General features: G+C 50.2%; 1 protein-coding gene across 3 annotated transcripts in view; it reads right to left on the bottom strand.

Moving 5' to 3' along the window:
• LRRC1 (leucine rich repeat containing 1) overlaps positions 1–18697 on the bottom strand; it is a 101684-nt gene that overhangs the window by 35160 nt on the left and 47827 nt on the right. For 2 of the 3 annotated variants that reach the window (XM_064476590.1, XM_010993393.3), the window contains one exon: positions 17396–17513. In XM_064476590.1, coding sequence (XP_064332660.1) covers positions 17396–17513 — 118 coding nt within the window. Of the gene's footprint in view, positions 1–11127; positions 11156–17395; positions 17514–18697 lie in introns of those variants that run through there. The other variant, XM_064476592.1, reaches the window with a different exon arrangement.

Raw genomic sequence — 18697 nt, 5'->3', positions numbered from 1 at the left:
CACAGCCTGTAACAGAGGACTGACAGTCAGCCCTGAACCCTGCAGCGCAGAGAGTCTCCAGCACCGCCCCGTAGACACCACGCTGGCACCGTCAGCCCAAGGGCTTCTGAGAAGAAAACAGCTTTCGCCGCAGCCACTGTCATTTAGAAAGTGATTTAAGAGGACAGTCCCTGCCCTTCCTGGCACTCCTAGTCTTTTCTTTTTTTTTCAATTGAAGTCTAGTTGATTTACAATGTTGTGTCAGTTTCTGGTGTACAGCGAAGTGATTCAGTTATACACATAACATTCTTTTTCAGATTCTTTTCCGTCATAGGCTGTTACAAGTGTCTGAATATAGCTCCCTGCGCTGTACAGTAGGTCCTTGCTGTTTCCTTCTTTTCTCAGCATCTGTTTTTAACACATCAGGCTGGGATTCCACCTTCCTCAACCCCACCCCTCCGGCCCCAGCATGGGAAAACTCAGCCTGTTCTATACCTCCGTCACTCACAAAAGGGGCTTGGCTTGGCGATTCTTGGCTTCATCCCCCAACCCGGGCTACTGAGAGGTAAGACGAGGTAACGTACAGGGTAACGTGGCAAAGGACACAAATGTAAAGGCCGAGAGGGCTCCCCCCAGATTGGTTTCACCGAGTGCGGGTCACTTGTCATAGCAGCTTGTGGGGTCTGCGGCACACGGCCACCTCCCCTCTCACCCTGACACACGCTCAGACAGGAGGGGCAGCTATCATCAAGGCCTCTGTCAGCACAGAAAGAACTGGGTGTTTTTTTCTTTCTTTCTTTCTCCTATTGACGTATAGTCAGTTTACAATGTTGTGTCAATTCCTGGTGCACAGCACAATGCTTCAGTCATACATGAGCATACATATATTCATTTTCATATTCTTTATGACCGTAAGTTACTACAAGCTATTGAATATAGTTCCCTTTGCTATACAGTATAAACTTATTTATCTATTTTATATTTATTAGTTAGTATCTGAAAATCTCAAAAGTCTCACTTTATCCCTTCCCACCCCCTACCCCCACCCCAGGTAACCGTAAGTTTGTTTTCTGTCTGTGAGTCTGTTTCTGTTTTGTAAATAAGTTCATTTGTCTTTTTTTTTTTTTTTTTTTTTTAGATTCTACATATAAGTGACATCATGTGGTATTTTTCCTTCTCGATGTGTCTTGTTATCAGCATCCCATCTTAGGCAGAGATACGTGTAGCTGCATGAACAGTCAAGAATCCGAGGGCAGAGCCTCATCACCACATGGCTGATGTTAAACCAGATCAGAGACAAACCAAAAGTAAGATGGCACCCGCCAATGGGGCCGTGGCAACAACAGCCCCACGGGGACTGGAACTGGCCTCAAGGAGACCCAGGGCCGGGGCCCCCAGCCACCCCAGGGGCACACGGGCACCAGGCTCTAACCTCCCCGACCTCTGCAGCCACAGTCAGTAAGCCAGCTCGAGACTCGTGCAAGGTGAACAACCTCCCCATTCTTGGTTCATCAAACAACTACTTCTGTTCTACAAAGAGAAGACGTAGCAGACGTGGCCTGCGGGTAAGCCCGCCTGGGTTTCCTTTCTCACAGAAACTAACCACGTCCACATCGAGCATGTTTCATGTTTAACATCAATACACTGAGGGTGGTGCAGGCGCGAGACACGAGTACAGAGAACCTGGTCCTCTTCCCATCCCACACGGTGCCCTCCGACGAGGAGGGAGGAGCCTAGCGGGTGGACAGTGCTGCTCCACACTGAGCTCTCCCCCTGCTGGAGCCCCTCTGGGTGGTAAATGTGTACAGGGCCAACCTGCCCAGGCCGCTGGCTCCTGGCTCCAGCTGGTCACCCTGGACAGACAGACACACACACACCTCCCTTCAGCCACATACACACTTGATGTTTTTTCACACAACCCTTCTACTTTAGATGGAGATTTGAAATTGCTCCCCAACTGTCTGGTGCTCAGAGAAGCCCCCTTTGAAATCAGCTACCTGGCAGGGACTGTCACCACTCCCTTAGACACCAGTGGGAAGTCTCAGGTGTGGGGAGAAGGGCAGGGGACAGACTCAAGCCTGGGAAGGGCCAGGTTTAAGAGCAGAGCTTTGAAATCCTGGTCCGTCTGCCTCACGGCTGAGGGAGAAGACAGGCAGATTCTATCGGCTCCAAACACGCAGGAGAAAGAGAGGCCAGAGGAAATGTACGTGGGGAGCCAGAGGAGGGGAGACACAGGCCTGCAGTTCCCAGACACCCTGGGCAGTCGTCTCACCTAGAGACGGGGGTGGGTGAGCCATCTGAGGAGGGAGGACCCAGGAGAGAATTAATGATGTGCGGGCCGGGGTAGAACTCTGGGGACAGAGCTGAGAGGTCAAGGGGGCAGAGGGGTCACCAAGAGGGTGGGAGGACGTGGCAGCCAACAGGTAAGCGAGATGTAGGCTGGGCCCCAGGAATCTGCTGTCGCTGTCCAGAGGTCGCCAACAGGGTGGTTCGCAGAGCATCAAACCACAAAGGTGGAGAAGCGACGTTCCCACCGGTTCGTGTGGATGGGGGGTGGGGGGTGGAGGCAGCACCTGCCCGATTCTAGTCCGAGACAAAGATGGAGACAAGAGAGGAAGGGGGAGAACACGATTTTCTGATCGTGAAGCCAAACGTATTTATGTAAAAGGGCTGCTGTGCTCTGTCCATCGATTACAGCCCGACTGGGGACTGAAATCTCCTGGCTTTTTACTAAATGACAGTGAGTTTGTCTCATCAAAACAAAGAGTGAGCCATCCCGTGTCACAATCCCATCCAAAATAAACCCTACCACCCTGGTAATTCCGAACGCCGGCGAGCCTGGGTGGGGAGTGTGCCTTCCGAAAGCTTGGCCACCCGGCGGGAAGAAGAGGAGTTTGCGGCTTGAGGAGGAAACCAAGGTCAAGGGGAAAGGTCATGTTACCGTGTTTGGGTTTGATCTTTCTGTCTGGAACGTCTGCGGAGTGGGCCAAGGGGCAGACAGAGGGGAATGAAGGGCGCAGGGAAGCCCACGCCCGTCTTTGCTCAGAAGGCAGCCGGGAGGGGGCGCAGGGAGGCCAAATGTGGGGACATCAGAGCCCTGTCCATGGGGAGGGGCGGGAGGGGTGCAGGAGCAGCAGGTGCAGATGAGGGAGGGGCAGGCTGAGAGGCAAAGGACAAAACCCCCAACATCAACATCCTCCGTGAAAAACCAGACCTGGCATCTCTGAGGTGATGCTGCGTGCGGGAGGGAGGGAGGATGAGACGGGAGGGCCGCACTGGCGGGGAAGGCAGGCTCCCACCACGCACAAACACCACGAATCCAGGCCCACTCAAAGGCAGGATCCAAACACGATGGGGACTAAACAACCAGCCGTGAACTGCAGGAGCGCATCAGGAGAGATGCTCCCAGACCGCGGTGAGGCCCTGACTGCCCTGACCGCAGGCCCGCTCGGGGCATCTTCCGGCTTCACAGACCCATTCAACCACTCGGCCCCAGCAAGGCTTCGAGTGCCAAAAGGACTGGCTGAAGGCTAGCTGTCTGACTCCAGCCTGCTTAAAACTACCCAGGATTGTCCAAGAAGACTAAGTCTGAACGCATGATCCGTGTCTGCATTTGCTGCCTCGGCTGTTACCCTGGGTGAGCAAGGAAAAAAATAATAATGCTAAAGGGAGATTGTTTTCCAAAGGCGCCATCCCGTTTATTATATTATTCCAACCCCCACGGACGTGCCCAGGAGGCAGCAGCCTTGTAGACAAAGCCATGAGTCCTGCCCGGGCAGCCTTTCCAGTGTCTGCAGGGGAGACGGGGAGAGGCTGTGAGGCCGGAAAGGTTGGCGTGGCCTCTGGGTGTTGCGGGGAGGGAGGTGGGACAGGGGCCCTTTGTCAAAGTTGTATTTTGAGTCTTGGTAACTTGTGCCGGGAAAGAAACCTTCTTGGCCCAGAGGGTTTTCACCTAATTCCAGCCACAATGACAGAAATAACCTCCATGCCTCAGCTTTTCCTCCCCAGCAGAGCTGACCAAATAAACACAAATGTGTCTTGAGATACAAGATCTCCTGTTTTGGAGGGAAAAAATTTTTTTTCACCAAAAAGTAAGGAATAACAGGAGGGTAAGTGTTAGGTTTCATACAGAATGAGAAGCTGGGGGTGGGGGGGACATGGACAGTGTGACACTCGTCTTACTTGCCCACCTCCCAAAATAAAATATATATGATTCTGCATAATGGCTACTTAAACCTCAAGATGACAGCAACTAAATGCCAAAAACTAAAAATACAATCTTTGTACTTACCAGCTACTTCAGTGTCCCATTTAATACACACGAAAACACTACTGGTCTTTATGCACCAAAATTCTCTAGGGAAATGGAATTCTCAGGGATTGAATGCTTCAATCTGGAAATGAAGGCTTCCACTCTCCCTCAAGGCCTCTCCATCTTCTGAGGCCACGGACCCTTCCCCTCCCCTGGAGTGCAAATTAGCACCTGGGGTCAGGCGCGTCCCTTCCGTGAATTCTGTGGGTCTGATCGTCTGCTGGGGTGGACACCCTCTCACCCCCACACCACGCATGGTGTTTTCCAACTGACAGGCTCGACCGTGGGCTGGGATGAGTCACTCGGACTCCTAAAACCACACTGCGGGTAACACAGAGCAGAGGAGCGGCCAGGGGCCTGGGCTGGGGTCGAGGGGACAACACAGATCTGCACGAGCACAAGGAGAGGCCTCTCAGCCTGGATAAACTTGCCAGAGCACTGATTCTCAACAGCTCCTGACAGCTCTTCCCAGTGCACATCCCTAATCCAAGGCGGAGAAAAGCACCGAGTAGCCCAAAGACTGGGGGTTCCCAAGTTTCACCCAACGGAAGAAAGGCTTGCAGTGCTTACATGATGGAAAGGCTGGGGCTCCTCCCAGCAACTGATTCACGGGGTCTCGGGTCTGGAGGAGCAGTCTGCATTTTAATCCGATGCCCCAGAGATGCAGATACAAAGGGTCTTAAGACCCATGAGAAACACTGAGGCATTTAACCTAATTGGTTCTCAGCCCTGAATGTGTATCACAATCAGCTGGGGCCATCATCCCCTGAGATTCCAGGAAGGCGGCCTGGGGTGAGGTCAGCTTTAAAAAAAGGAAAAACACGACCTCAGGTGAATCTGAGACGCGGCCGGGTCAGGACCCACCGCTGACGCTGACGAGGCCCCGGCAGTGCTGGAGTGGCTGGTGTGGTACCCAACAATCACCGACGGCTCCCACCCGCAGGGCACCTCCAGGGTGAAGCCATTTTTGCCCTGAGATGGAAACAGAGCAGTCTGAGGGCTTCCGCAGACTCTGGCAGACAGGCAGGACAGCAGGCGGAGGTCAAATAAAGCTGTTTTGTTGTGGAGTAGAAGATGGGAAAGGAATGGGGGGAAAGAGGCAGGAAAAGGATGGAAAGGGGACCGTTTGAATCTAATCTAACTACCTCCTTCCCATTTTTAAAATAAAACCAATTCTTACACCCCTCTACCTGTAATATCTGGGTTATTAAGACAGACACGTGAATTTCAGGCTGGGTAAAACCCGTTTTCTGTACTTAAGCTGTGGATTTAGCCCACGGCTGAAGCTCAGACTGTAAGGACCCCCTTCTGGCCTAAATACTGTTCAGGACCTCAGCCCCCTCAGGGACTGTGTAGGCTCTGTTAGATTCTTAAATGAGTGACTCCCGGCTCCAATTTAACTTACGTGAGCTTTCCCTGGAGATTAAAATGCAGACTCCGGGGATCGTGCTCTGGGAATCCTAATTGTGGAGTCCTTGGGGAAAGTGGGAAATACGCGATTTTAACAAGGATTCTGAGGCAGGCGGTCCCAGAGCCCACCTGGAGAAGCGCCACCCCCAGGGAAGGAGGGAAGACCGGAATCCAGTCTCAATCTCCAACTGGAAAGAATTCCTGTTCTCGTGGTACCTGAAATCCCCTTTATCTGTGGTCTGATGATCAGCAGGACATTCTAATTTGCTGAACTTGGCCATTTTTCTCCATCCTCCCTTTTACACCTACAAATACGGTTTAGCCCCCGTGGTTGGAAGGCCTCTGGGACCGACTATAGCTTGTGTCTCTTGGACAGGATTCTTCCTTCAGCTCTACCTATGATGACTTAACCCCAGTGCCTGACGTGCAGAGCAGCACAGTAAACGCTTCTAGGCTGTGTGAACTCAATGTAGAAGTTCCTGTGTGCTTCTTTCTAAGAGCTGAAAATGCATTATGAAGATCAGATCACACCTAATGCCACGGCAGTGCTGAGCCGCTCATCTCTGACTGGTTCTCCTGCCAGTCATCTCCCGCTTTCTGAATTAATTTTAATTCACGTAATTCAGTCTGCCCCTCTAGGCTTGAAAAAGGGGCTGCAGACCTTGCACCCCATGACACAGCGCCATCCACAGCACTCGTACGAGTCAGTGACCAAAACGGGGGCTCTCCTCTTGTATCGGTTTCTCGCTGAAGTTTAAACAGAAGCCAACGGCCCCAAGGGCAAAGCCTGAGAAATCGTCCCATTCATTCACTCGTTCATTTCTCTGATCATTCATGTAGCTAATAATTAACAGACCCTGGCGGCTTATGTCCAGCTACATGGCAGAAGGTGAGGAGAAAAAGGTAAGGAAGGCAAGTCTGTGCCCTCCATGATCTCGGGAAGCAGTGGGGAAGGGAGGTACCTTCAGAAGAAGCCCAGTGTGGTGTGACACCCAACACTGGCAACCTCACCAGGGTGGGGAGAGTCTGGAAGTGGGAAGGGCAGGTTGATGACCTAAACTTTATTTGCCTCCATTGACTTTTTACAGTGAACCATACGCTGCTTTTATAATTAAAAAAAAAAAAATCCCAAGATGAAATAAACTTGGAAACACAATGGGTCAGTGCAATTACTGAAGGGTTTTAGAAGGAGGGAGCATCGTCTGTGGTCCTCAACACTTAATGTGGAATTACCAGGCGTAAACTGCCCAGAGCGCACTCTGGTCCCAGCCGCAGAATACTGGTGACTGGTCCCCCACCTTCTGTCTTCCGGGTCCGCCTGGACGGCTCGTTCCCATGCTAGACACTGATCAGACACACACACATTATGACCAGAGCTATGAAATTCCCCATTAGTTGTATCATAGTCAGCTGTCCAAGACATACATCCCAGCTTGATCGCTCACAGCCCTTAGACCTGGCAGGTCCGGCAGGAAACTCTGATCGCTGCTGTTTCCTCCCAGAAATGGTGTTTTTCCAGCGTTCCTCTGACCTTGCAAAGAGTCCAGGGAAAAGCACAGAACAAGCAGCGCCGTGTGCTGTCAGCCGCTCTGGCATCGCTTCCGCCGTTACAGATGACCTGCCGGGTGCCAAGTCCAACGGAAACTTCCCAGCCCACGTTTACTGACTGTTCCGCCCAGCCTTCCTGGACGTGCTTCCCGGACTCTGGTTCCCAGGCGAGCTCTCCCGATGCGCCTGTTTCTCTCCCTGCTCCTTCTCAGTCACTCTCTCAAGTCTCTTTTCTCCAGTCCTTCACGACGGTGCTCCCCAAAGTCCTGCCTGGACAGTCCCGTCCAAGACAACAACTCCATCCATTAATCTGAAAGCTTTAGCCCATGAGGTCAATTCTCCGGGATGTCTTCCGTGATGACCCGGCAGCCACTCTCTCGCTCAGCCTTTTCTGCAGTTCATTCAGCGCTACTGACAAACCCTCCCACTAAGCCTTCTCAGAATCTCCCTCTGCGTCCCCTTCCCCAGTGATACTCTGCACGCCTCGTGCCCTTCACGGCGGCAGCTTCAACCATCACCTGCACACGGATGACTCCCAAACCTTCCTCTCCTGCTAACATGTCTCCCCTGAACCCGTACATTCAGCTACAGCCCCATTTAGATCTTCCAAAAGCTGGGGGGCGGGGATAGCTCATTGGCAGAGCGCATGCTTAGCGCACACGAGGTCCTAGGTTCAATCCCCAGTACCTCCACTAAACATAATAATAAATAAATAAATAAATCTAATTACCTCCCCCCAAAAAAATAAATTAATGAAAATCAGTGTGTTCATTTAAAAAAAAAAAAAAGGCATCCTTCCCTCCACGTGTCCACAAATAAACTCATTTTCCCCTCAGATCTGGCCCTCTCTGGGGTCTCCCGTCTCCCCCATGGAGGGAAGTGGTTGTCCACCCCAGACCCAGGCCTCTCCCTCACCCTGCCCCTCAGTACCATTTTCCCTGCTCCCACTCCCATCCCTCCATCCCCCACAGGGGTGCCAGGCCTTCTGCATCCAGGCTGCCCTGATCAGCCCCGCGCTCCCTGCTGGTGCTGAGTGAGCTGAGTTACTCCCTTGCTGGAAACCCTTGCATAGCGCCACCCCCTCCCCCAAACCAGGCTTTCAAGGAAACACTCCTGGGGCGAGCACACAGGCCCAGCCATCTGCCTCTCTCCAGCCTCGTCTCTTGCCACACAGGATATCTTGTGTTTCCCAAATCCTTTGCACTATTTCAAACCTTCAGACACACACTTGTGCTACATCATCTGCCTGGAAATGTCTCCACCTGCTCCTTGCTCCTCAGAGCTTGGTAAATGTCATCTTGCCCAGTAAGCCTTCTTAATACCCCTCTCCTCCCGGGAATGATGGGGCCCCTCCCTGGCTCCTTCAGTCACACCTCTGACACCGCCCTGTCACCCCAGATGGACTTGGTCCTTCCACCCCTGCCCGCTAAATCTCTGTCACTAATCTGACTTGCCATCCTAGCTCCCAGCACAGCACTTGAACACCTGGTGCCGGTTAAATATTCAAGAGATGAATAAAACTCAGTCTAAAAGTGTCCTGCTCTCTGTCCCTTATCTCAGGGAAGCACACATTCCAGCCAGGACTTCACCAGTGCCTGGTTGTACATTTCACCGTGAACCATGCCACCTTTATTTAGAACACTTCTTTGAGTTTATTTTTTCCCGTTGGATCCTGGAGGAAGGTCAGAGCGGCTGCTGGCACAGCCAAGAGGGATTTTAGAAAGAAGAGCAGCTTCGACTGGCAGGAGGGGAGCACTCCAGAAGACCAGAGCCGATGGCCGCAGGGAGCCCTCTGCATGCTCCAACTGGTCACACCTGCAGGCTGGCTGGTCCCTGGTAGAGCTGAGGCGGGGGCCTGGATGTGGAGTCCGTGTCAGATGGGGAGGGGAGGGACACTCATGACCCACGCGGTTCCGCAGGGTGCCTGCCACCCCCCCCCCCGGCTTAGCTAGGGCCTCTGCCCGGAGGGATCTCAGCGCCCCTCTCCCGGGTGCTACTCAGGAGGGGGGGGGCCCTGCCTTTTGTTGTGGCCGAGCGTCAAGTGCCTGGCTCGGGCCCCCCCACGTCTGTCCACACGCCCAGACCCCGTGTTCATCTTGCCCCGCCCCATCGGCCCTGCCTCTTGGTTCACATTCTGCAAGACCATCAAACAAAGGGTGAACAGCAGAGGCAAACGGTCGACGCGTGGACCGCCGCGTGGTGGCACTTGCCCCGAGCACCTTCACAAACAAAACCTACGTCGGGTAAGTACAGAACCGACCGCTTCACAGGCCCTGAAACGCCCTTGAGCGTTTTACGCCTGGCCCGCTTCTGCCCCGGTTCCTTCCCCATGTACCCCCATCTCCACAAGGCCCGGGGCGTGACCGTGCCTCCCTGACTTATTTCGACACAAGAATCCGACATCAGGTAGAGACTTCTAAATCGCTGACTCACCTCTTTCGTTACTCTGTCTGGTTGGCCTTTAACGTCTCACACCCTCTGGAAACCTCCCACCTTGCTGGTTACCTGGCCGGTTACCTGGCCGAGGCCAGCCCTGCCTTCCACGCCTACAGCGCCCTGTTGTGCTAAACAGGCCACGTCATGTTTCCCCCAGAAAGTCGAAAAGGCAAGAGTTAGTGATGCATCCGCCTTGTTAAAACATTTAAATGTTTGACAACAATGGTAAGGACGGTGCCCACAAACCTATGTTAAGTAAGTGAAAGCAAGACCCACCGGCCATGAGAGACAAAGCCACACCCGCTTCCCAGGGACCCGGGACCTTCACATTATCTAATCTCTTTCCTCTTCTTTCAAACATAAAACCCTTGACACTCTCAGCATTTGGCTTTCCTTGTTCTATGGCAATACACCAATCTTTTGCCAAGACAGCACAGCAGTTACCCTAGAAGTGTTACCTCGGAGCTTGCTGAGAAAAAATTCAAGTTAAAAAACCTCACGCATCTCGCACAGGTTTTGTGCTATTAGCAAACGGGAGCCCATCCATCTGTGTCTGGCTGTATACGTTTGTATTATGAACTATCGTTGACACTCATAAGCATTAAAAAAAAAAAAAAGACCTGGGTCCAAGGCTTTTCCAAACTGAAAAGATTTAAGAATCGTAATTCATTATTAGCTTTGAGCAGGTGTGTTAGATTGAGGACACTGTCAATACTTACAAAGCTAATCTAAAACCCCAGCGTTTCTATATACAATCCTCAAGTGTCGGTTCTGAATCCTGCCCCTCGTTCCCTCTTTCCTCCTCCGCTCCCTCATCCCTCTCTGAGACGTGTCTTTTCTGGCTTAATTGGCTCAGAGCACTGTCTGTGCTCACAACAGCATCTTAAGCCGTCGCCATCCTCGTGGAGAGGTGCCATCCGGCCCTCGGCTGCCTGGAGACGCCCTGTCTCTTGGCTCAAGCCCGATTCACATGACAAACGAGGTGACCTCAAAATCCGAGGGAAGCCACGTGGCCACTCGCCCTCAACAAGCACTTTTACAGCTGGAGACTGTCAAGTCGGTACCCTGGTCAACTGCCTAAACAGCGAGTGGAGACTAGCATCCCACGTGTTGGGATTTTGTTTTATTTCAGGAGAGACCGCTGCAATTATTTTTGTGTCTTCAACTCAGCCCAGTCCGTGTAAGTCCAACACTGCTTTGTATTATTTAATAATTTTATTTTGGTGGTAATTAGGTTTATTTATTTTTAGAGGCGGATACTGGGGACTGAACCCAGGACCTCATGCACGCTAAGCATGCGCTCTACCACTTGAGCTACACCTTCCCCCTTGTTTTGGAAAATCCAGCATCTGGCACTGGGCGTAGCAGGTGAAGGCTGAGCGAGTGACCCACGCGGGGCGGGGGTGGGGGGAGAACCCAGACCAACTGAGGAGCTTACTGACCTACAGAATACATTCAGAGGTGTTGATCTCAAACTCAGAGGGCACATCTCTATGACAAACCTGCTAATTCAAAAACAGAGGGAGAGAGAAAGTTACATAAACTCACAACCTATTCAGCACAGTCACAATTTTTCTGATAAGAGGAAAGCAACCTCTGAATTACTTAATAAAGAGTAACAATCATTTTTCACTCTTTAATTAAGAGTAACAGCAGTTTTATTAATTAATATTAGATTAACAACAGTTTACTCTGTTACACTTCTTTGGAATTGCTCCCTGAGGCAGATTTTGAGTAACATAAAGGACCGTCAGTGTCTTTGTTTATTTCCTAAATTGGCATTAGGTAATGTTTGGATGTTTTTTAAAATCCAGTCCACTATAAAAAGTGAAACCACTGGTCTGAGGAGATGCAAAACAAACTGAGAGAGATCCAAAACCATTGTCAGCCAAGGCACTGTTGTCAAAACTTCCCTTTGGAGTTAGCAATTTGTATGGGGGGAGGGTATAGCTCAAGTGGTAGAGCGTGTGCTTAGCATGCGCCAGGTCCTGGGTTCAATCCCCAGTACCTCCATCAAAAAACCAAATAAATAAATAAACCTAATTACCTACCCCCTGCAAAAAAAAAAAAAAAAAAAAAAAAAAAATTGTGACATTAATTTGTGATAGATTTTTCAGGTTTATTTGAGAAAATATCACCGATGTTTCTTTATAGTACCAAAAAGGGAGGGAGGGTCTCTTGGCAAAGTGTATTCCAACCCTTTCAGTGTTCTACGCATGCTCACATTTAAACAATGCTCCCTGGAAAAAAACAAAAAAAACTTTGTAGCACAGAAAGGTGATGAGAAAACATGACAGAAGCCCAATTTCTTTGCACCCTTCACTTTGAAAATAATTATTATTGTCTGGAATTAAAATGTGAGCTGCAGGCAATTATCTTTTTTCTATTATTAACCCCTCTTCCTAACAAAAGAGAAGGTAAGGGTTAGGACAGAGAAAGGGCTCATGACAGGAAAGCAGCAGCGTGTGCAAAGGCCGGGGGTGGAAATGACCTGGCTCTCCACCTACGCGGCAGAGTGGCCAGGCACTGTGGGCTTCACCCCGCGTCTCCTGCCACACTTTAGCAGCGACTGTGACAAAGAAACTCACCTGCTAAAACCATGGATTAAGTCTAGAGCGGGAGCAGGTGCTAAGCAGAGCGAGCACTAACCCCGTGGCACATCTGCAGTCTGCAGGGGCTGAAACTGGCTTCTGCCACACTTCTGGTGTGGGTATATGTAGTTATTACAAAAAACAAAAGAAAAAAAGGCTAACTGTTCATAGCCAAGTAGGAGGGCTTCTAGACACACCGGATTCCTTGCTTGCCAGAGAGAGCCTTTTTTCACGGCACACTCAGAAGCACCAAGACTTGACGGTACATCAGGTCGTTTCAGCAGGCTTCCAGATGGCCTTAGATTTCATTAAGCAAACCCACAGCTACAGACCACAGACACTGGTCAGCAGCTTGTGGTCGGACAGAAGACAGCCAGCCCAAGCATTTCGGCAGAGTCGAGCATCTCAACTTGGCAGGACGACCATCCTGCTGGTAGACGAGCCGTCCATCTGCTTACTCGGAAGGGATGTCCGGCTGCCAACGATGATTTGAACTAAAACTATCTTTTCGTTTCTTGCTAACTCAGGTTTGCAAAGTAATTCGCAAGGATTTCATGCGGTCTCCTGCCATGTTTTTTCTGCAGGCAGTATGGTTTGCTCCATATGAGAAATAAACTCACCCCCTCTTTGGTGGGGTTTGCTAACGCTGATCAGGGTCCCCATCACGTCACCCATCCCCACCTCACCTTCACAATTTTTGCCACACTGGCAGAGCACTTGTGTTATGATTTACCTCATTCTTTTCATTTGACTTTTCTAATGGGAGGAAGATTCAAAAATTTTTGAATCACTAATATGAATACAAAGCTATTACCACTGCCAGATACAGAAGATAACAGTGCAACAGAGCATCATTAAATTTTACAGAAAGCAACCCAAAGGAAATACAATTTTTCTAAAGGAAGGAAAAAGGGTACAACTTCCTCACTACAACTCAATATTAAAAATTGCTGTTTTGCAGCACCACTTAAAATGCTCTCTTATAGTGCTCGTGGCATATGCTTCACACTTTGGGGAAAAAAATGAACTAAATGGATAATGACACAGTACTGTGACGTAAGTCAAATTACAGCATAGACTATAAAACTCAAATTACTAACCCTTCAGGCAGGATTCACAATGCATTAGGAAAGTCTGCCCCAGATGCGTGGGTAGCAGGATACTACAATAGGGTAATATCTCTTCTCACATATCCAGAGACCATTTGCCTGGAACAGCTAAGAATCAGTGAGCAGAGAAAACAGGCACAGAGTCCAAGCATTAAAGTGTACACACTTCACCATAGAAAATAGCATCAGATCTTAATCTGAAGTCCATGTGCTTTTTTTTGGCCAGTATTTTCATCACACATTCATGTACTAATTTTATATACTCCCATCATTCTTTAATCTATGGGGAAATACCAGGTTTCTTTAATCCTATATAGATTTTAGCTAATTTGTCTGATTAAAAAAAAAAATAACTGACCAAGTTAGGACATGAGAAGCCGGTCAGTGTCCTGGCCTCTCTCTGGGTTTGCACGGAGCAAGGTCCAGCAACCCACCGGTGGAGGGGTGGGAGGGCGCGGCTGGCATGGAGGGGCAGGTGGAGGCTCCACCCCCAGCCCTCTCTGCCCAGCACATCTTGTCATTCTGGGGACAGAACCGTTCACACTGTGCTCATCCCAGGAAAAAGTCCCCACAGTCTGTCCCCAACCCATCAGCCCTGACCTCCTCCTCCCCCTCCCCCAGCTCACACTTCTCCTTTCTGACTCCACACTCAATTCTCTTGACTTTGTTCTTGAAACTTCAGAGAGCGACACCACAGCAGTCAGGGTCTGGAGGTCCTGGTGGCTCTTCCTGGCCTGGGAAATGAGCCTGGAAAAACTCCTCTCCTCTTCATTTGCAGGTTTCTTTTGGTGAGGAACAGGAAACTTGTCTTTTCTCCCTCCCTTGAGCAAGGGAATGTCAGGAGAGGCAGAATTTTGCCCTGGGAATGGAAGCCAACTTGAACTTCCGTCAGCTCGAGCCTCTCAGGCTTTAAGCTGGAATATCGTGGAGGTTTCCCACCTCCCATGTGGGCAGGTGCAAGGCCGCTGGAAGCTGAGCAAATCCGTGCTCCTGACCACGGGACGCTGATAGGGGCAGGCTGCAAAGTGGGCACAGCTAAGAACTTGCTCCTTGGTGGTGCAAGCAGGGTGGGTGGGCCAGCAGGTGGACCACCAGGGCTGGCATCCCCAGGGAGCTTCTTAGCAATGCAGAAGCTCCAGACCCAGTGCATCAAAATCTCCATTTTAACATAATCCTTTGCTTTCGGTAGCCTTTCCCTCCACTGTCCAGCAATGCTCTCTGGCAAATCAGGAACCCAGGAGGCCAATAAAGAGCCCAGTGTGACAGCAGCCAGCGTTGGCTGTGGCCCTGCTACAACCCAGCTGCGCAGGACTCAAAGGAACAGCCTCGGATGATGGAGGAGGCCACCTCTGCCGGGGCTGTCGGCTCACAGGGGCCTCCAGACACGAGCCCCAAACCCTCCCAGATGCCTGCATCCCTGCCAAGTAGGGGTCCTCAAGCTGCCTCTCTCAGGCTGCGGCCTGTGTAACTTTGACTTAACTACTCAGCTGCCTTGGAGATTCACATTAATGGGATTTTATCAGCAGAAGGTGAGAGAGGAGACTCAGGGAGATTGTCCTGATCTGGAATAGCTCAAGACCTGTGTTCCTGTGGGTGAGACTGAAACAGTGACCTTCTTCTGCTCAGTCATCTGTGCGTTTTTTTCACCACTACAAAGAAAGCTCCCTCCACCCCCGCCACACACGCACACACACACATGTACACACACACGAGCCAGAGCGAGGTCTGCCAGCAGGGGAAGGGGCGGTTCACCCGTCCTCAGCATTTCTCCAGGAGCCTGATGAAAAGCGGAGGGGCTGCAAGGTCCTTCCCCAAAACTCCAACAACCGCAGGAGGAGAAGCTGAAAATGAGGGGGAAACAAAGGTGGGGGGGGCGAGGTATCCCGGGGAGAGAAAACACTGTGTCCTGATACGACCTCAGAGAAAGCTTTCCTTCTTCCAGCAACGCACTGGAAGGCGTTAAGCGGACGCGAGGGAAGAGGCAGGGGGCCCTTCTTCCTCCTCTGAATGCTGGAAAAGCAGCAGCCGCCATGGGAGCCGGTAAAACTGCTGGCTGACGATGCCGCCTGCCCACAGAGCGTCCTGTTCCACCAGCGTTGGTGACGGGGCTGGAGGCTCTGTGTTCAAGCTCTTAGGTTTTCTCTCCTCCCAAATAACTCAGCTCACACGTCTGCTCTTTCTTAGGCTTTACGACTGAGTCAACTGCCAAGACAGGAGAGGGTAGCTGCGAAAACGTGCACCCGAGACAGGGGGACGCAGGACAGCCTCAGCTGCACCACGGGCCTCCGATGCCCACCCCCGCCACATCCAGGGTGAGGGACACCATCCGTCAACGACATCTGTGCTGAGTGCAGGGCACTGCCTGCCACCATGTCCCAGGGCGGCCACTCTTTAGGGTGTCCCGTGACCTAGAGCTATGGCTGATGGTCAACTTAAAAAAAAAAAAAAAAAAAAAAAAAAAAAGAGCTGGGTCAATCAGTCGTCGTTTAGAGCTGGCAACCAGATGTCCTAGCAAGGGGGTGAGAGGCCACAGCACAGCAGGTCTGGAGAGGCTGGTGCCACATCAGGTCCACGAAGACAGGCCACGGGACTCCGAACATGGTATATGACGTGAGCTCCGTGGCAATGCTTCTAGAATGTTGGTTCCAGCCCCACCTTTATAATCAAACCCCTTTATCTAAGCTGAGCTGGGCCCCTGCAACCAAACATGCCATTGGAAAACAAGCCCCCAAAATCACTTTTTTTCAAACACACTGTAAATCAACTATCCTTCAATTGAAAAAATTTTTTTCCACTTTTTCTAGTACCTTCAAGGTAAGAAATAATTCTCATAAAACGAAAAAAGAACCCTAAGTCAAGAAAGTACGGCTCGGTCTAAAGACAGTTTCTAATTTACAGGATCTGCTAGGTGGCAGGAATTTTAAAAGTGGGGGATAAAATCATTTTTTCTTCACTGCGTTTTCAAACAAATACTGATGGTCATCACTGTCTTTTAACAACAGCCCGCAAGAAAATCCTGCATCTGGTCCTTGGGGTTTCTGTGGAGGACATCAGACAGGAAGGGCCAGACCTAAGGTTCACTGGGAAGAAACCTACAGATTTTTGTAGGAACACAAAACAAAACACAAAGCAGGTGTGTAATACGAGAGAAAGAAAAGGATTATCATGTTTACAAACAATAGGGAGTACATGTGGGCTTATCCTGGGGAAATTAAACCAGAGTCCTTGCAAGCACTGAATTCCATCCCTCAAGACACAGCCTCTGGGAGCTGCCACTTAAACTTAAAGTAATTTATCAAACACGCTCCAACAGGCAGTGGGACCAGCCCACTGGGGAAGGCTCGAAGGGCTTTAAAACACAAGGTTAAACCAGGGCACTCATTTAAAAGTGAAAGGCTAAACAGGATAGAAATACCCTATTGAAGTGCTCAATGAAAAGGAAACATTACAGTGAAATCTGGAAATCAAAATAAACTCACAAATGTGCCACACAAATTCAGGTGGGCAGACCTGACCACGGCTTAGTTAGAAATAAAAGGACAACACACAGGTCCGTTCACTGCAGGGAGGCGGATGCTCACAGGAGCACCCCTGGTACCGGGGCCACCGCCGGGAGAAAGCAGTCCTTCCCGGGGCGGCTCCCCTGACCTCAGCAGCCCGCAGGATTGGGACACAGGATGAACCACCAGCCCTCACTGTCACACCCGGTAACATGAAGAGGCAAGCTTGTGGCTTTCCCAGTCCACTCTCCACCACTGTGAATCAGAGCAACCCCACTTTGAGAAAGTTGGCGTCTCAAAAACTGTGCCGTGGAATATTGGAGGAAACACCTAAAAGGTGACTGAGCTTTTCAGTATGGCCTTAATTTCACCCTCAAATGGACGGGTAGCTTTCCTGCAAGCATCAGGGGAAAAGCACCTCTGGTAGCACGCAGCCAGCTGTACTTACTGAGAACGGCCCCCGGCGTCAGAAGAAACAAACGGACAATTCGAGTGGAATCTTTTTCTTACCATTCCGGGATACGTCAAGTTCGACCAGCTGCATGAAGTTTGCTATTTCTGGAGGGAGCCGCTGAATTTCATTATCACTAAGTCCAAGCTTTCGTAATTTGACTAGCTGGAAAAATTGCTGAAAGACAAAACAGTTCCATACAGATCTCACATATAGTTGCAATGCAAACTTTTTTGCCCAATATGAAATTTAAAAAAGTTACGTCTTTTAAAAATGAGGACGGCACCAATGTCAATTTCCTGATGTTGATATTGTACCATAGTCACGTGACGATGTTACCGCGGGGGTAAACTGAGTACACAGGACATCTCTGTGCTATTTCTGCAACTTCCTATCAATCTACAATGATTTCAAAATTAAAGCTTTTTTAAAAATGAATAACTAACTCAATGAGAACAGTAATTACTCCTTTCTGCTATCCAGTTAGGTGGTGACATTTTCTACTAAGAAAAATTGATGCTAAGACAACATTAAAGATATTTGAAAATTAGAATAAAATATTTTTCAAACATTTTTAAAAGACATTACAGTGCATCAGAAAATATATAAATATTCCACAACCGTGTGGAGGAGAATCATTTCTGACCAATCTAAAAAAGAGCCTGCTCTGGATAATTCCATTAACCACGGCACTCTGAGCACATGCCTGTGGCCCCACACCCTCTGCAAACGGTACTCAAATGGCATTAAAGGAATTTGTAGAGAGATGAACACAGACATAAAAATATGACAACAAGGCGCGAAGGCAACTCAAAATGAGAGGGGACAAGAAGCAAAGTAGACATGCAACAAAATCCTCGAAGCCAGAAAACAGATCAGCAAAGGGTAGCCAACGGAAGAATCAAAACACAGCTGAGATGGAAGCCTGGCGTGAGCAGCCAATCACAGGTTAGGTCCAGGTACTGCTGAAGAAAGGAGATCTGGCTGAAGATGGACATAAGGATGGCTGGTCCCCATAACCCCTTCTCTACCCTGCACAACCAGGCAAGGCACCAGAAAGCATGGCTAAGGGAGGGGCGTGGTACCCTACTGCACACGGGGGTTGGGGGGGTGGTGTCAGAGGCTGCTCAGTGCTAACAACCCCCCCTCCCCGCACCCAGGTTCCAGGTGGGGAAACAGGCTCACGGTGCACTGTCAGGAAGCCCCACATTCCAAGCCCCACCCAGGCACACTGGGCTTCCAATCATCTTTTTTTTTCCCCTTCAAGTGCCTGGATCTCATTTAAACAGAGGTGAGGTTCTCCTGACGCTGGAGGACAAAAAGCCCTTAACATGCAAGAGAGTGGGTGTCCACACATCCCT

The sequence above is a fragment of the Camelus dromedarius genome, chromosome 19 (genome assembly GCF_036321535.1).
Source record: "Camelus dromedarius isolate mCamDro1 chromosome 19, mCamDro1.pat, whole genome shotgun sequence".
Taxonomy (NCBI): domain Eukaryota; kingdom Metazoa; phylum Chordata; class Mammalia; order Artiodactyla; family Camelidae; genus Camelus; species Camelus dromedarius.
Note: the sequence above shows the minus strand (reverse complement) of the source record. Positions and strands in the feature narration are given on the sequence as shown.